Source organism: Neopelma chrysocephalum, unplaced genomic scaffold (assembly GCF_003984885.1).
Source record: "Neopelma chrysocephalum unplaced genomic scaffold, ASM398488v2 Primary Assembly neopelma1_96845, whole genome shotgun sequence".
In the NCBI taxonomy this organism is placed as follows: Eukaryota; Metazoa; Chordata; class Aves; order Passeriformes; family Pipridae; genus Neopelma; species Neopelma chrysocephalum.
Window position 1 is genome coordinate 108841 of NW_020925488.1, and position 14881 is coordinate 123721.

General features: G+C 48.4%; 2 protein-coding genes and 1 long non-coding RNA gene across 9 annotated transcripts in view; 2 read left to right on the forward strand and 1 right to left on the reverse strand.

The window, feature by feature from the left end:
* DCAF12 (DDB1 and CUL4 associated factor 12) overlaps positions 1-11689 on the reverse strand; it is a 30506-nt gene extending 18817 nt beyond the window's left edge. The window contains exons 1-3 of one of the 3 annotated variants that reach the window (XM_027670344.1): positions 11300-11689; positions 10089-10343; positions 626-832 (exon numbers count right to left, since the gene is read on the reverse strand). In XM_027670344.1, the coding sequence (XP_027526145.1) occupies positions 626-832; positions 10089-10343; positions 11300-11674 (837 nt within the window). In that variant the 5' untranslated portion in view covers positions 11675-11689. Of the gene's footprint in view, positions 1-625; positions 833-10088; positions 10344-10435; positions 10586-10701; positions 11190-11299 lie in introns of those variants that run through there. The other 2 variants (XM_027670343.1, XM_027670345.1) reach the window with 2 other exon arrangements.
* Positions 11690-11778: 89 nt separating this feature from the next.
* On the forward strand, positions 11779-13315 carry LOC113960684. The gene is made up of 2 exons (XR_003532080.1): positions 11779-12668; positions 13125-13315. It is a non-coding gene; the product is annotated as an uncharacterized LOC113960684 (long non-coding RNA).
* Positions 13316-14037: 722 nt separating this feature from the next.
* Positions 14038-14881, forward strand: part of UBAP1 (ubiquitin associated protein 1) — a 34565-nt gene continuing 33721 nt past the window's right edge. For 3 of the 5 annotated variants that reach the window (XM_027670385.1, XM_027670386.1, XM_027670383.1), the window contains exon 1: positions 14040-14183. The gene's annotated coding sequence lies outside the window, so the exon portion shown is untranslated. Of the gene's footprint in view, positions 14184-14881 lie in introns of all 5 variants that reach the window. The other 2 variants (XM_027670389.1, XM_027670387.1) reach the window with 2 other exon arrangements.

Genomic DNA, 14881 nt, shown 5'->3' on the forward strand with positions numbered 1-14881 from the left:
CTGTAGCTAACGCCCATATGAAGTCCTGAATAAAAAGGAGAAATGAGAGAGAAGCACTCATGGGACACCACTATACTCATTTCAGCTTTTTTTAAAAGACTGGCTGTTTTAAAAAGGCCTCAGAACATTTCAGAAATAAAACCAGTATGAGAGTCTGTCTAACTGCCACCAGCCACTGGGTCAGAACCAACCTTCAAACCCAAGTTTCACCTCTGGAATAATACATCTGTAAACTGCACTGGATAAAGGGGAAAATGTGAACAACTTGCATCACCTTTTAAATTTCCCAAAAGAGCTTTTTCACTGTCACTAGCTTGAGAGGTCATCACCACAATTGGACTTTAACATTTAGGACTTTGTTACCTTTTCAGTGCTTAAAGGTGATCTGAAATAGATCTGAATGAGGGTGAGGAAGAAGTCTGACTCAGAATCCATTCACATGTTTATGTACTCACTCAGATACCAAGTAAAAAATGACAACTCAACTGGGAATGTTTTCAGGCTTTCAGCAATTCACTCTCCATTACAAGACTCCCAAATCTTAACCTTGCTCTGACCTTACACACTTCAAAGTAGTAGTTCTTGTAAGTGACAGAATAAACCTTCCCCAGGTTCTCCCACTTACATCTCCCACACAGACAGGATCGAGTGTAGGCAGGCGATAAATTGCAAGACTGTTGGGGTTGTCTCCACCTGTGGCCAGGAGGGTCCTCGAGGGATTGAGCTCGATGGCATGAATGCCACATCCCTGCTGGTTCACCATGCCCGGTTCACGATCCTTCAGAATAGGAATCTTGGTAATTTGACCAGTCTGGACATCTACTACAAATAACTGGGGAAAAAAAAACAGACAAGTAAGTCGTCATGGAACAGACAAGAAAAACAAGATGGTCAAATATCCTCCCTATTTTGAACTGACATTCTTTTCTAGTTGAAATATATAAATACTTCCATTATGGCACAAATTCCTTCTCAAACCCAGTAAACTAACAATGACAGTGGGTTTTATTTCAGTCACCCCATTTGGTTTTCACAGCAATGAAAGGGAGAGGAGAGAAATCTGCCATGGGAGGCTTCCTATTTAACAAAACCCTTGAATATAAATTTTTTCCCTGTTGAGTATGACAAAATAGTACTTTTTTCAGGTTCTCTATGCCACAGTGAGAAAGAGACCCACCTCAAAAGAGCCAGTAAGCCCCACAGGGCTCAGCACAAGTCTCCTGCCTCCCAGAGAAGAGATTTATTGCGAAATATTAGCTTTGGCAGACCGACACTTTATAAATCTATGCAATTGGAGTTTATTTTCTGATGATACACGGGAAATAGTAACTAAATACAGTACTGCCAGCACAAACACCTGAAAAAAACGTATCTAGCTACATAACTCATCCTGCAAAAAGCCTAGAAATTGAGCAGTATGTCACTGTCCCCTTGTCAGAAAACTCTGTTATAAAGCCTTACAAGACTTCAAACAGACATTATAGCCAAACAGTATAACTATGACAGTTCAAGTGTATACAACCACGGGGTTGCAGTTTAAGCCAGAACAAAGGTTTACATTGCCTGCTGAAGGGCACTTTCGTTTGGGAGGCTCTTGGGCTGGGTCATTTCACAGATGGTGTTCAGAGGGTAGCTGCACCAACAGTCAAACAGGTCCCACAGAGGACACAAAGACTGTGAGGGAACACAAGTGAAGCAAGGAAATGGTGGATCTGAAACTGACTTGGCACTAAGGAAAGTGACGTAGAATCACAGCCCAGGATTATAATTAAATTTCACATCACCTTAAGTCTGTTCCTTCTATAACCAAAGAATGTTGTCTCAAAGCCTCCGGAAGTGAACCGAAGACAACAATAACAACAAAAAAATCTCAATACAGTTTAAAAGATAAACATCTCCAGGAAATTATTCTGCAATTGTCAGGCATTTCTCGAAGGATAGAACAGAAATCTAGGGGTTCTCAGAGGTAAGTAATACATAACAAGCTGCTTTTGGTGAACTCTTACAGACTGTAGTTCTATTCTTTAATAGAAGCATAAGAAAAAAACCCAAAACTATTTAGAATCATATTTATTACTTGATGTACTGAACTAGCAGAATATTAATGTCAAATAAAAGCCTCATAAAGTACGGTATGTTAAACACATTCCACAGAGAAAGATAAAATCTGTTAATTGCTATTTGTGTGTTGTGTCTAGAATTGTGCATCACCTTCAACTCACAGTGATCTCCTGCTGTCAGCAGTGGCCTTGCACAGACTGATCCTAGAGGGACTGCATTTTCATGGTTACTTCTTTACTTTGCATGCAGGGGTGGGGTATGACAGCAGCTGAGATGCAGCTGAGTTGGAGGGAGGCACTCCTCACTTTTCCCAAGCCTCACAATGCAGTTCACAGCCCAAGACAGCTGGTAAAAGGTCTGAGCAGTAACTGCTCCCCAGAGCTTGGTAAGGAACTCTGGGTAGTTTAAAAACAACCACCTCCCTAGAGTAAAACAAGCAAGCTCTGTCTGTACATACTGAGACTCTTGCATCACCTGGGGCAGGACAGGAAGCCAGAAGCTCACACTTGAAAGGTGCACCACTGTCTGCCTAGAAATCTTCCCTGTAAATCCAGCACAAGAAGCCAAGAGAAGCCAAACAGTTGTTAGACACTTCTAAAGCCATAAAGGCAGAAATGCTAAGAAACAAGAGAGGCACACAGTTAAGAGTGCAGAAAATTTGAACACTGTTTCAAGAGTTTTAAAGACTCAAGAGTAAATAAAAAAATACAAAATATTTGCTACTCTTGAAATAAATACATCTGCAAACAGCTCCAAAGCAGCCTGGACACGAAGGCTTGACAAAGTCCTGATAACCGGCAGTAACTTTCTGTGTTATCTCAAGCAGGAATAAGAACTTTTTTCACTGCTACTCATTATACAGAAACTAAAAACCAGCCCCCAAAGTCTTTCCTGGATGTAATAAACCCCCATCAACCTCCAAACACTGAACTGTGCATATTTGTCTATTGATTTCAAGCTTTGCACAAAATTCAGTTCTTCCCGTTAGTAAAACATACGCATGTCAGCCATTAGCGTGCCAAATAACTTAACATCCAGGATTTCCCAAATCTGGATTGCTTTGGCCATCTGCCAGAAGTCCAAGGACCACACCTAATCTGTGAGAAACATCAGACTCACTATGGTGTTCTCTGCTGGACAACCTTGTTCTAACAAGGAAACAGGCTGGATGACATGGCAGAGAGAAATCCATCTTCTCTCTTTGTGTTTTTTAAAGCAGTTTAGACGCACAGCTTGCAACAGTGCTATCACTCGAGGATCCAGGCAGACAGGCATGGCAAGGTACTGCAGCTGTCAGAGCCATGCATCTTCATTATCTGGCCCTACTTTGCACACCCCTTGAGATTAATAGCTCCATGCTTACTTTTCTTTCGGCTTGCAGAAGTGGCGAGAAGTCACTTTGGCAAATGGCTCCCCTACAATTACTACGTGGCTTTCCTCTTCTCAACCTGCTTATTAACAAGTTAATCAAGAAACTGCCACACTTCATTGACTAAGGAACTTCATGAATCAGCTTGCCAAAAGTAAAGATAGTGGCAGGTAGCAGAATATCCGAGGACCAGAGCCTGAACCGCAAAATCCATCTGTCTCTTATATGCAATACTGATAGCAGAATAGTTTGACGAGTTTTTCTATACTTTCATTTTTTGACCTGCCTTTTGGGGACAATAATTTAGGGGGGAAAAAAACACCCAGAAAGCTAACAACTCATTAAAAACAAATTCCCTTCCCAACTGAAAGCACTGACTTCAAACAGCAAGATTAAAAAAAGAGGGCTATGAAATGCCATTTCAAGGCAGCACATAGATTCTCTCATGTCTTCTGCTGCTGCCCCTGCACAAAGAACAGCAGATGAACAGGTAACCCTATCCTACCTTTAGTTGATTCTACAAATTAATTGGAACAAAAATAAGGGGTGCCACCCTGTTTTTATTATTACACAGAATCACAGGATATGCAGAGTTGGAAAGGACCCACAAGCATCATCAAGTCCAACTCCTGGCCCTGAACAGGGTACCCCAAGAATCCCACCATGTGCCTGAGAGCTTATTGAGCTCTGTCAGCCTTGGCACTGTGACCACTGCCCTGGGGAGCCTGATCCAGTGCCCAACCATCCTCTGGGTGAAGAACGTTTTTCTAATATCCAACCTAAACCTCCCCTGACACAACTTCAGGCCATTCAACAGGTTCTATAGCTGGTCACCAGTGATACAGAGAAGAGATCAGTGCCTGCCCCTCCTCTTCCCCTCACGAGGAAGCTGTAACTGCAATGAGGTCTCCTGTCAGTCTCCTCCAGGCTGAACAGAACAAGGGCCCTCAGCCGCTCCTCATACGGCTTCCCCTCAAGGCCCTTCACCATCTTCATTGCCCTCCTTCGGACACTCTCTAAGATCTTAATATCTTTCTCATATTGCAGTGCCCAAAACTGCCACAATATTCAAGGTGAGGCTGCCCCAGGGCAGAGCAGAGCGGGACAATCCCCTCCCTCGACTGGTTGATGATGCTTTGCCTGATGCTCCCCCAGACAGGGTTGGCCCTCCTGGCTGCCAGGGCACTGCTGACTCATGGCTGACTGGCCATCGACCAGGACCCCCAGGTCCCTTTCCCAGCACTGCTTTCCAGCATCATCTTCCCCAGTCTGTATGAACATCCAGGGTTGCCCCACCCCAGGTGCAGAATCCGGCACTTTCCCTTTTTGAACACGAGCAGGATGAATGGAGGTTTACAAGGCACAAAGAACATTCATGAAAGAGCCTTGCTCATTCTTCATCCAAGAAGTGCTCTTCACACACTACTCCCAGAAGTCACAGGCACATTCTTGTCATTCATACTAATGTCATTCACACATTTGAAAGAAACCCGGGATAAGCACACTGTCCTGCTAAAAATAGTCACTAAGAGAGAATCAATCACGGTCAAGTTTCACAATTGGCTTAAGCCAATCTATGAAAATTCAAGTACCTCCTCCTCACCCACCCAAACAGTCTGATCACCCTTTTGACAGCAACTAGCGCTCAGGTAGCTGCAGGGTCAGCTGGATCATATCTCTGACTCTGGTGAAACTAACCCTACAGGATAACCTGTCTGCTCACACAGCAGCAAGCTGACCTAGCTGACTCCCCTGCCACAGGCACATCAGTGCCAGCCAGAACGAGCAGGTGGGAACATCCAGTGCTGCAATAGGACAACTCTGGACCAGCTGAAGCTGCTCACAGAAAGATCTCACCCCCAGCCAAGTTGGAAAATTAGTGTTTGTCCTCCTTCAAATAAATTTTTTGCTAACAACACAACAAAAGCAAGACAATGCTTATTTGTCATTATATTAATGCTAAAGCTGGTCACACCTCAGTAGCACTGACTGGTTTTTCCCATTTCTCAGCCTTGACTCTTATTCAGATTGTAAACATCTCTCCTTTCTGTTCATAAAACACTTGGTATCAGGTTCCTCTGTTTTGTGGCAACACAGACTTTCTAATATATGCCAAGCCCCAAAGAAATATGGACTCTTTAAAGACTAAACTATCAAACTGGTATCATATGTCTGCTTTCTGGTGAAGATCAAAATATAGAACCATAGGATGGTTTGGGTTGAGAGGGATCTTTAAAGGTCATCTTGACCAAGCACTCAGCAGTGAGCAGGGACATCTTCACCTAGAGTAGGTTGCTCAGAGCCCCATCCAACCTGGCCCTGAATGTTTTCATGGATGGGGCATCCAGCAGCACTGTGGACAACCCATTCCATTGTGCCACCAGCCTCATGGTAAGAACGCCTTCCTTGTATCTAGTGTGAATCTGCCTTCTTTTAGCTGAAAATCATTACCTCTTGTCCTGCTGCTACAGGCTCTGTTCAATTTGTCTGTCCCCATCCTTTTTACAAGCCCCCTTTAAGAACTGAAAGGTGCTATAATGTCTCCCTAGAGCCTTCTCCAGGCTGAACAACTCCAACAACAGTCTTTCAGCCTCTACCCACAGGAGAGCTGCTCCATCCCTCTGATCATCTTTGTGCCCTCCTCTTGACTCACTCCAACAGGTCCATGTCCTTTCTATGCTGGAGACCCCAGAGCTGGATGCAGCACTGCAGGTGGGGTCTCAGCAGGCAGAATCCCCTCCCTCACGCGCTGCCCACCCTGCTTTGGATGCAGCCCAGGACACGATTGGTTTCTGGGCTGTGAGTGCACATGGCTGGGTCATGTCCAGCCTCTCACCCACCAGCACCCACAAGTCCTTCTTGGCAGGGCTGCTTTTGATCTGCTCATCCCCCAGCCTGGAATGTTACTGGGAGTTGCTCTGATCCAGGTGCAGCACCTTGCACTTGGTCTTATTAAACCTTGTGAGGTTCCCATGGGCCCACTCCTTGAGCCTGTCCAGGTCCCTCTGGATGGCATCCTGTCCTTCAGGTGTGTCAACAGCACCACTCAGCTTGGTGTCATCTGCAAATCTGCTGAGTGTGCACTTCATCCCTCTGTCTGTGTCATTAATGAAGATGTTAAATAACACTTGGTCCCAATATGGACCTCTGAGAAGCTCCACTTGTCACTGATGTCCATTGGGACTCTGAGCCATTGACCACTACCCTCTGGATGCAACCTTCCAACCAATTCCTAATCCACCCGTCGAATCCATCACTCTCCAGTTTGGAGAGAAGGATGTAGTGGGGGAACATGTCAAAGGCTTTACAGAAGTCCAGACAAATGACATCTGTAACCTTGTCCACTGATATAGTCGCCCCATCACAGAAGGCCACTGGTCAGCCAGGACTTGCCCCTGGTGAAGCCGTGCTGGTTGTCTCAAATCACCTCCCTGTCCTCCATGTGCCTTAGCACATGGGTAGAGCTACAAACTGCAGGAACAGGACTTGTTATTTCTGCTCTGTAATCAGAAATGAGCTGTTGTCTTGATGCTTCATCACATGTGCAAAGCTAGGAGACACATTAACTTGGAAAGCAAGGGGAAACCATTTTTCCCCTGGCCAGTTCATATTTACAGATGGAGAAGTAACTGAGTGTTGTGTTCTCCCCGCCACAACCCCAGGACTACAACACTGGGCCAATTGTATGAGATGCACGGAACAGACACGGGACCTCTTGAACGAATTTAAAGTTTCTACTATGAAAAAAGAGCTGGTGATTTACAGCAGGGCACCCAAAGCAACACAGGAGTCTACTGAAGAGGAAAAAAGGTATCAGCCAGCATTCAGAAACCAACCCCTGCGTACCTTGGAAATGCCATCTGGGCATTCAGTAAGTTAAACACAAACACATCAGGCCTAGAAAAAGAAAAAAATCCACAAACCGAATTCCAGGCACTAATAAGCTTTACAGTCGGGAAAAGAATTATATCCTGAACACACATACATAACTAATGGAACAAAAGAAGCTGCAAAACGATAACTGAAACTGCTTTTTAGACTTTATCTACTTTATTCTTTGTAATTTCCTGAAATAGTAAGGAGGAAAAAAAACCCCACAGGTCTCTTATGTTCAGTGTTTTTGTTTGCAATAAGCTTGTCTCCTACCAAAGTCTCAAAGTTTCTCCAAGAAGCTCGAACAGAAGATGCAGATTACAGACAGTATCTTCTTCTGAGACTTCATGGCATCAGTGTTTGGTAATTCAGATGCCTATCAGGACACAGCCTAAAAATCTGCACCTCTCCTGAGTTTCCCTGTTCATTCATTTGAATTGGAAAACACCGAGAAGCCCATGCATTCAAGGTCTAAGAGATTTTTGCAAAGAGGAATCCTGTCTCAGCAAAGCGCAAGTGATTGCATACAGGTCCCATAATTCTAAATCTACCAGAAAAAGGATGCACTTTTAAGAAACTCAAATATTTGATTTACAGCTGCTCAATTGTGAGCACCAGGATCCAGTGGAGAAAAACAAAGATATTTCATATGCAGAATCATACCCTAGGATAGTTTTCAAGGATAAAAAGTTACCCAGCATTACTAAACAAATCATAATCTTCATTAAAAATGTGCAATTGATGGAGAGCTCCATATTCTCGTCAGTCTTTATAGTGACTAGCACTGCCAAGTGACTAAACCCAATCCTTCTCCTTTATGACTGGAGTATATTTTTGTTTTGTTATTAAGAATAGTGAATCCTTCTGGCACTGCACAGCCAAGGGCAATTTATAAATTACATGCTAAAAGCTCTCAGTGCCACAGTCAAGCTCTGATTAAAATAACTGCTACAGCTTATATTTTTCTGTTGCATTAACTTTAATTAAGTGCAACTCCAATGCAGCAAACCCCACTGAAGTCAACCATGGTGTTTTAGATTTACTCCCAACTTCAGCACATGACAATTAAGGAAAGGAATTTTTTCTTTATTATGTCGCTCACTCAGGAGATGAGAGAGAGGAATCTTGTCATTAGAGTGAGGAGTTTAACGCTCTACTTGCTCAAATGTGGACCCAAAGCAAACAAAGTACAGCTATTACAGTGCTTGTAACTCACACACCATATTTCACAAAGCTGCAGTGACTTCTTTTGAAATCACCGTGTTTTGCTCAACGACAGACGAGGTCCGTCTCAACGTTACATCTGGCTGCGGAAGCACACACTTGGTTGCAGCAGGTGCAGAGGGAACAACAACACTGCTGAATCCCTCTCCAGTTCCACGATTGTTTGGTCCCAAACAATTTTCTGCAAGGTTGCATTAACAACCCACTTGTCCATTTATCTTCGCCGCAGCTGCGCTGGAGCTGCAAAAGTTACAGAACGCAGAAAAATCACTGCAGCTCCATAAAACAGGCAGTCATCTTGCTAGAGTAAGCAAGATTTTTGGGAGCTTGTGTTTCAGCAGGAGTTTGTCTCCTGTAAGCTGCTCCACGACCAGTGCTGGCTGCTGACTGGCTGAGGAGATGAATGCATGTGGAAAAAGTAGGCAGAGAGGTTCTATTTCGGGCTCATTGCTGCTAAAAGGTTGCTTTGTTTTTACAGTTAGGCCTTACTTCTTAAGAGCTACTGCATGAGAGCCTCCTGCTGTGTAACTACAAACATCTGAAATGGAAAAAAACCAACCAATTGTCCCTTGCTGGTCAGAGCACTGAGTGTGGCTCCGGCACAAAAAAGGGATCTGGAGGCAAAGAAGCAACTGCAGCGATGGATACACTTTGAGGTTTAAGAGCTGCTTGATCTGTGCATTCCTTGCAAAGCCTGGTTCATTTCTGTAGCACTAAACAACCTGCAAAGGACCAATTTGGGATTTTGCAGTAATTCAACTGGAACTTCACACATGAATTTGCTTGGGCTACCAACTGCGGTGGGGAGAATATCATCTAATGAGTATTATCTCCTCCACTTTTTAATCCCACAGGACACCGTTTTAATATTCCCCTAAAATGTTTCAAAGCATCACTTCAGGAGCCTGAGGAGTTTTTAGTTCTTGTAGAAGTATATATAGATAGATAAAGAAGAAAAGCTATTTGAACACTGCAGTTTTATAGGGAAGAATCACCAAGTCAACAAACAAAAGATAAGCCTGAAAATCTGAAATTCTTTTTTTTATGTTTAGAACATTTCTGGCTACTCTTTCAAACATCTGGAGTTTAAGCACAGTTTTATAACAACTTTTAAAAGTCATCAGCACAGAACTGTGTGTAAAATCAAACCGTGTAAGACTGAGCATAAATGAAAAAAAGGACTCTTAGCAGCCAGTTCTGCCAGGCACTGACAGCCATCATTTAGAAACGCTAATGCCCATTCATTAACTTCCCACCTGCAGGACTAGAGAAAAGATCCAACCCCAGTGCTGCTCTCCATCCTGCAAAGGGACGTAAATCACTCTGGAAAGATCAGACAGATGCTGTGTGCAGTGCCTGCCACACTTCCCGGACAAGAACAGCTCATCCCTGAGCTCCCCCTGCCTTTACTCAAACTTAATTTTACACGATTCTGACTCTGCTTCGAACTACTTCCTAAAGTTTTCCGTGGCAGTTCACACATTTGGACTTCAGTAAGCACCATCTGGGGAGGTGGAGTAACTCTCAGAGGGAAAAGGAAACCGCGGGAGGTGGCACTCACCGTGTTGCATTTCGTCCCGCACACCACTTGCCGGTGGTTCAGCCACTGGGAGGCAAACACTTTATTGAGGGTTCCGAGGTGGAATTCTCTCTCCTTCAGGAGGCTGGGGAGCTGCTGGGCTGCGTATCCGTGCAACAGGCGGTGGTAGCTGGACTCATTCTGCATCCGGAGCTCCCTCCCTTTCAGATAGTACACCAGGGACCTCTTCACTGGGGGGAGCCTTTTCCTTTTGTGCACCGAGTGATCCCACACATACTGTGAAAAATAAAGATGGAAATCGGATAAAGCAACTGGAACAAACTTTAGGCACCACCCTCCAAAATTCAACGATATTCCCGGCGGAAAACCTGCAGCCTTCCAAACCACCCACGGAACACCGTGCGTGGAGATGAGCCCCGAAACGCTGACAGGGCCTTTAGCAGCGTGGAATTAAACATATAAATATTTGCTAAAGGAGCAGTAACGCTGCGATGACATTAACGACAGCCCGCGGCCGTTCGGCACCGTTGGGGTGACGTTTGCTCGTGGAAACGGGAAGGGCGCTCGGACCGGGGCAGGTTTAGAAACCGGAGGTCGGCAGGTTTGGGGGTTACATCCCGGGGATGACACCAACCGCGGGGCCCAGCGGCCTCCTCCGGCCGGGCCAGAGCTGCCCCGGCACCATCGCTCCGCCGGGCCGGGGCCGGGGCATCGCGAACGGCCGAGCCCAACGGGGCTCCGCGAGCCCGGCGGGGAGGGGGTTACACCAGGACCGGGTCTGTCCTGCCTGAGTTAAACCAGGGCCCGGAGCTGCTCCTCCCCCGGTGACAGTGGGACCTGGGGTTGCCCCTCCCCCGGATCCCCCCGGTGACAGGGGGGTCCGGGACTGCCCCTCTCGGGTGACACCGGAGGCCCCGCAGGTGTCACTGGGACCTGAGGATGCCCCTCCCCGAGACCCCTGCCCACCCCGGACACCTCCGCAAGTGACACCGGGACCGGGGTCTGCCCCTCTCCAGCACCCCCTCCCCCCTCCCGGCACCCTCCCCGAATGACACCCGCCCCCCGGCACCAGGACACCACTGCCCACGGCCAGGGTCATCCCTCCCTCCTTCCCTCCCCACCTCCCTCCCTTTCTCCTTCTCTCACTCTCTCTTTCCCTTCCCCGCCGGGAACCGGGGCTTATCCCCCTTCACACCGCCGGGAACAAGCGCTTCTCTCCCTCCTCCGCTTACCTGCTCCCCCTGGAGCCCCCCAGGCCCCGCGGCGGCGGCTGCCGCCGCTTTCCGCTTCCTGCTAACTGTTTTCCGGGCCATAGTAGAAGGATGAGGCTGCGGCAGCGGCTGCGGGCGAGGAGCGGCCCCACATGGAGCGGTTCGGGGCGGTTCGGGGCATATGGAGCGGGACCGGCCCGGGCTCTGTCCCTCAGGCCCCGCCGGCCGCGCCTCACGGCATTTTACGGCACCCCGAGTTTTTTCGACTCTTCTTTTTACGACAGTCTCGATGCAGCTTTGCGGCGGCGGCCCCGCCACGCCCGCAGCACCGTTGCCCGGCAATCCGGCGGCAGGGCTAACCACGCCCCCTCGCCGTTGCCATGGCAGCGCGGCCATCCCGCTGTGGGGTGGCGCCCCCTGGCGGCGGGGCGGGCTCAGTGCAAGGCGGGGGTTTGGCATTCCCTCAGGGAAAGGGGGGGATTTTCCCCAAAACCCCAGGAAAGCGTCCCATAACGGGAACAGGGTCACAGAATCACAGAATTAATTAGGCTGTAAAAGACCTTTGAGATCATTGAGTCCAACCTCTGACTGATCCACCACCACGGCAACTAGATCATGGCATCAAGTGCCATGTCCAGTTTTTCCTTAAACACCTCCAGGGACAGTGGCTCCACCACCTCCCTGGCCAGCCCATTCCAGTATCTAATCAGCCTTTCTGTGAAGAAATTCCTCCTCATGTCCAACCCTCCACTGAACCATCCACTGGATCGGAGGGCAGTTCGACTGACTTGTTCAGGGTCACACACAAACACAAAGACCTGATCGAGGGTCTCCACATCTTTAACTGGTCTGCCAGCACCCCAGGGAAGATCCAGGCACACACACATGCCAACAACATAAGAGAGACCCTCTCCCAGGCCTCCACAGCCAAGTGTGTCACTCCCTCCACTCCACTGCCAGTACTCTTGGATGACTCACACCAACAGTTTATGCAATAATGTTCTTTATTAATATAATAGAAAATTGGGACAGGTTAAAGTTCAAAGATTGCTGGTGATAGTATCTGTCTGGAAAAACATATCCAAAGCATTCTATAGAGAAGCTCTGATAATTAAAAAAGGCTGGCTTGAGATAATCAATCACCCCACATAGAGTCTGTTCCTTACCCAACAGGCCCCATGGGGGAGAAGACAGGTTCAGCCTGTCAGTTGATTCCAGAAGTTAGGATGGAGTCTTCCCTAACTTTTCCCCATTTTTAACTTGATTTCATGCTATTTTTGCATTCAGGTGGAGCCTGACTAACTCCAGTCACACATCATGTGCAGTGGGGGGTGGTCGTACCTTGGAGGTGGGTAACGTCTGTTACACCTCAGTAACCTTTGGGATGGAGGTGGGTGCCAGTATCGCATTTGTGATCAATTGCTGGTTCAGCAGCAAGACATCTTCTGTTTTTCTCCCTTGATTGACAGCTGCTGTGTGGCTTTTCAGCTACAAAGTACCATCGAGTGTCTCCACTCCACTCCACTCTCCATTTAGTCCCCTTCAGCATGGATTGTGTGTGGGAAGCTGAGCATGCTGACCGCATTCCATCCAGGGAGCAGCACCTGCACTTCACCCTATCATTTCCGTACTGTCACAATTTCTGTTAAAATGTTAATATAACTTCCCAGTTTTCTCTAATTTTACACACAGTCATTTTCCCACACCATTCCATCTGAGAAATCCCTTATTTCTGGGGAATTAAAGGGATACAGAGTATTCGCTTTTCATTACACCCCCATGTGGATGGATGAGTGATTTTTCTGATGTTCACACAGCTCATACGAACTTTTTTCTATGATTATAGAGCCAAAACTGTGGGTCATCCAAAGCCAGCGACTGCCACTTGCCAGTAGCATTGCAGAGAAGAGAAACAGGATGAGGAGAAAGAAGAAAAACATTTTAGGTCTAGGCAGGCTGGAAAAAAATGGCAGTTCCTGACCACCTGAAACCTAATGATGCCTCAAGTCACAGGAATCAGTAAACATTTTCCTGATATGACACCGGTTTTATGACTTTTTTTGTGTTTTCCTCTAACCAGCCCCAAAGACAAGGGTGCTGTCAGAGGCCAAAGCGAAAAAGAAACTATAAAAGAACCTCTCAGGCTTCCCAGCTTCCCCTGAGGATAGAAAGGATAATTTCAGTTTGGCAGTTTTCAGTCTTGATTTCTCACAATTAACTCCCTTCTCCATATCCTTCCTCACATGCACAACTGCTACCCGTATTTGGGACAAACCTCCTCCATTTCGGAAGAAGGACCAGTCAAAAGGCTGAAAACCCATTGGCTGTGTCCCCTCAGCCCCTTAGGGGAAGGGACAAGGGAGGTGGTGGGGGTGCCGTGGATGCTGATGAAAGGGGCTGAGAGGTGAAATGGCTTCCTTGGGCCCTGCTCCCCACCTTCATCCAGCCCTTTAGGGACTCTCTCATGGAGCCCATCTGGGAGAGGGGCAGGAGGTGTCGCAGGAGTCGCCGGGTAGGGTAGGAGATGGGGACAGGCCCGCGGCTGGCACAGGGACAGAGACAGGGAATGCGATAGGGACAGGGACAAGGGCAGGGACAGGGAATGACACAGGGAATGTGACACGACAAGGAATGGGACAGGGACACTCCCTGACCCCGCCCCGCCCCCCGCGGAAAGGGGCGTGGCTCACATTTCTCCCCGCCCCACTCCCCGCCGGGTGACGTCACCGCCGGCCGCTCCCGATTGGCCCGGTGGGGCGCGTGACGTCACGGCGTGACGCCATCCCGCCGGCGGGGCCCAGACAAGATGGCGTCGCCCGAGTCCGGCGGCGCCGAGCCGGGCCCGTAGGGACGGACGGGCGGGGACCGCGGGACAGCGGCGGCACAGCGGGGCCGGCGGCCGCAGGTACCGGGCGGGGACAGGGGGGCCGGGGACCGGAGGTGCCAGGCGGGGACAGCGGGGCCGGGGGCCGCAGGTACCGGGCGGGTACAGCGGGGCCGGGGGCCGCAGATGCCGGGCGGGACAGCGGGGAGGGGCAGGCGGTGCTGGCGGTACCGGTCCCCTCGCAGTTGAGCCTGGACGTGGGGACTGGAGCCAGACCGCGCTCCTTCTCCTCCTCCTCCGGGATCGGGGACCGTCCGCCCCCGCCCGGCTCAGCGGGACAGGGGCAGGTCGGGCCCGGGGGTGACGCTCCTGCTTTCCAGCAGTTTCCGGGATTGTCGGAGTCCGGGGAATGTCTTTCTGCTTAATTACCGCTGATGAGTTCACCCTTGCTGAGTTTGCCCGGCTGCTGCTGAAATCGGAGTAAGCGTTTGGTGTCCGTGGCGTTGGGAGGTGCCCCCTCGCAGTAACTTAAACCCGTCAAGAGCAAAAACATCCAATTTTTGTTTGGGGGTGTGGTGCTTGTCGAGGCTGCCTGCAGGTAACTTGTTAGTTTCTGTCGCTTGAGCACTGTGGGTTTTCACAGCACATCTTCCCTGTACTGCTTGTGACTTCAGACTTCTTCTAAACCAATGCTAAATCACAGAGCGATCACTCTTTGGTTGCATCTCCTTGTAGGATGAGGAGCCAGTTGTCTTCACTTCACGGTTCGTAGCCCTACA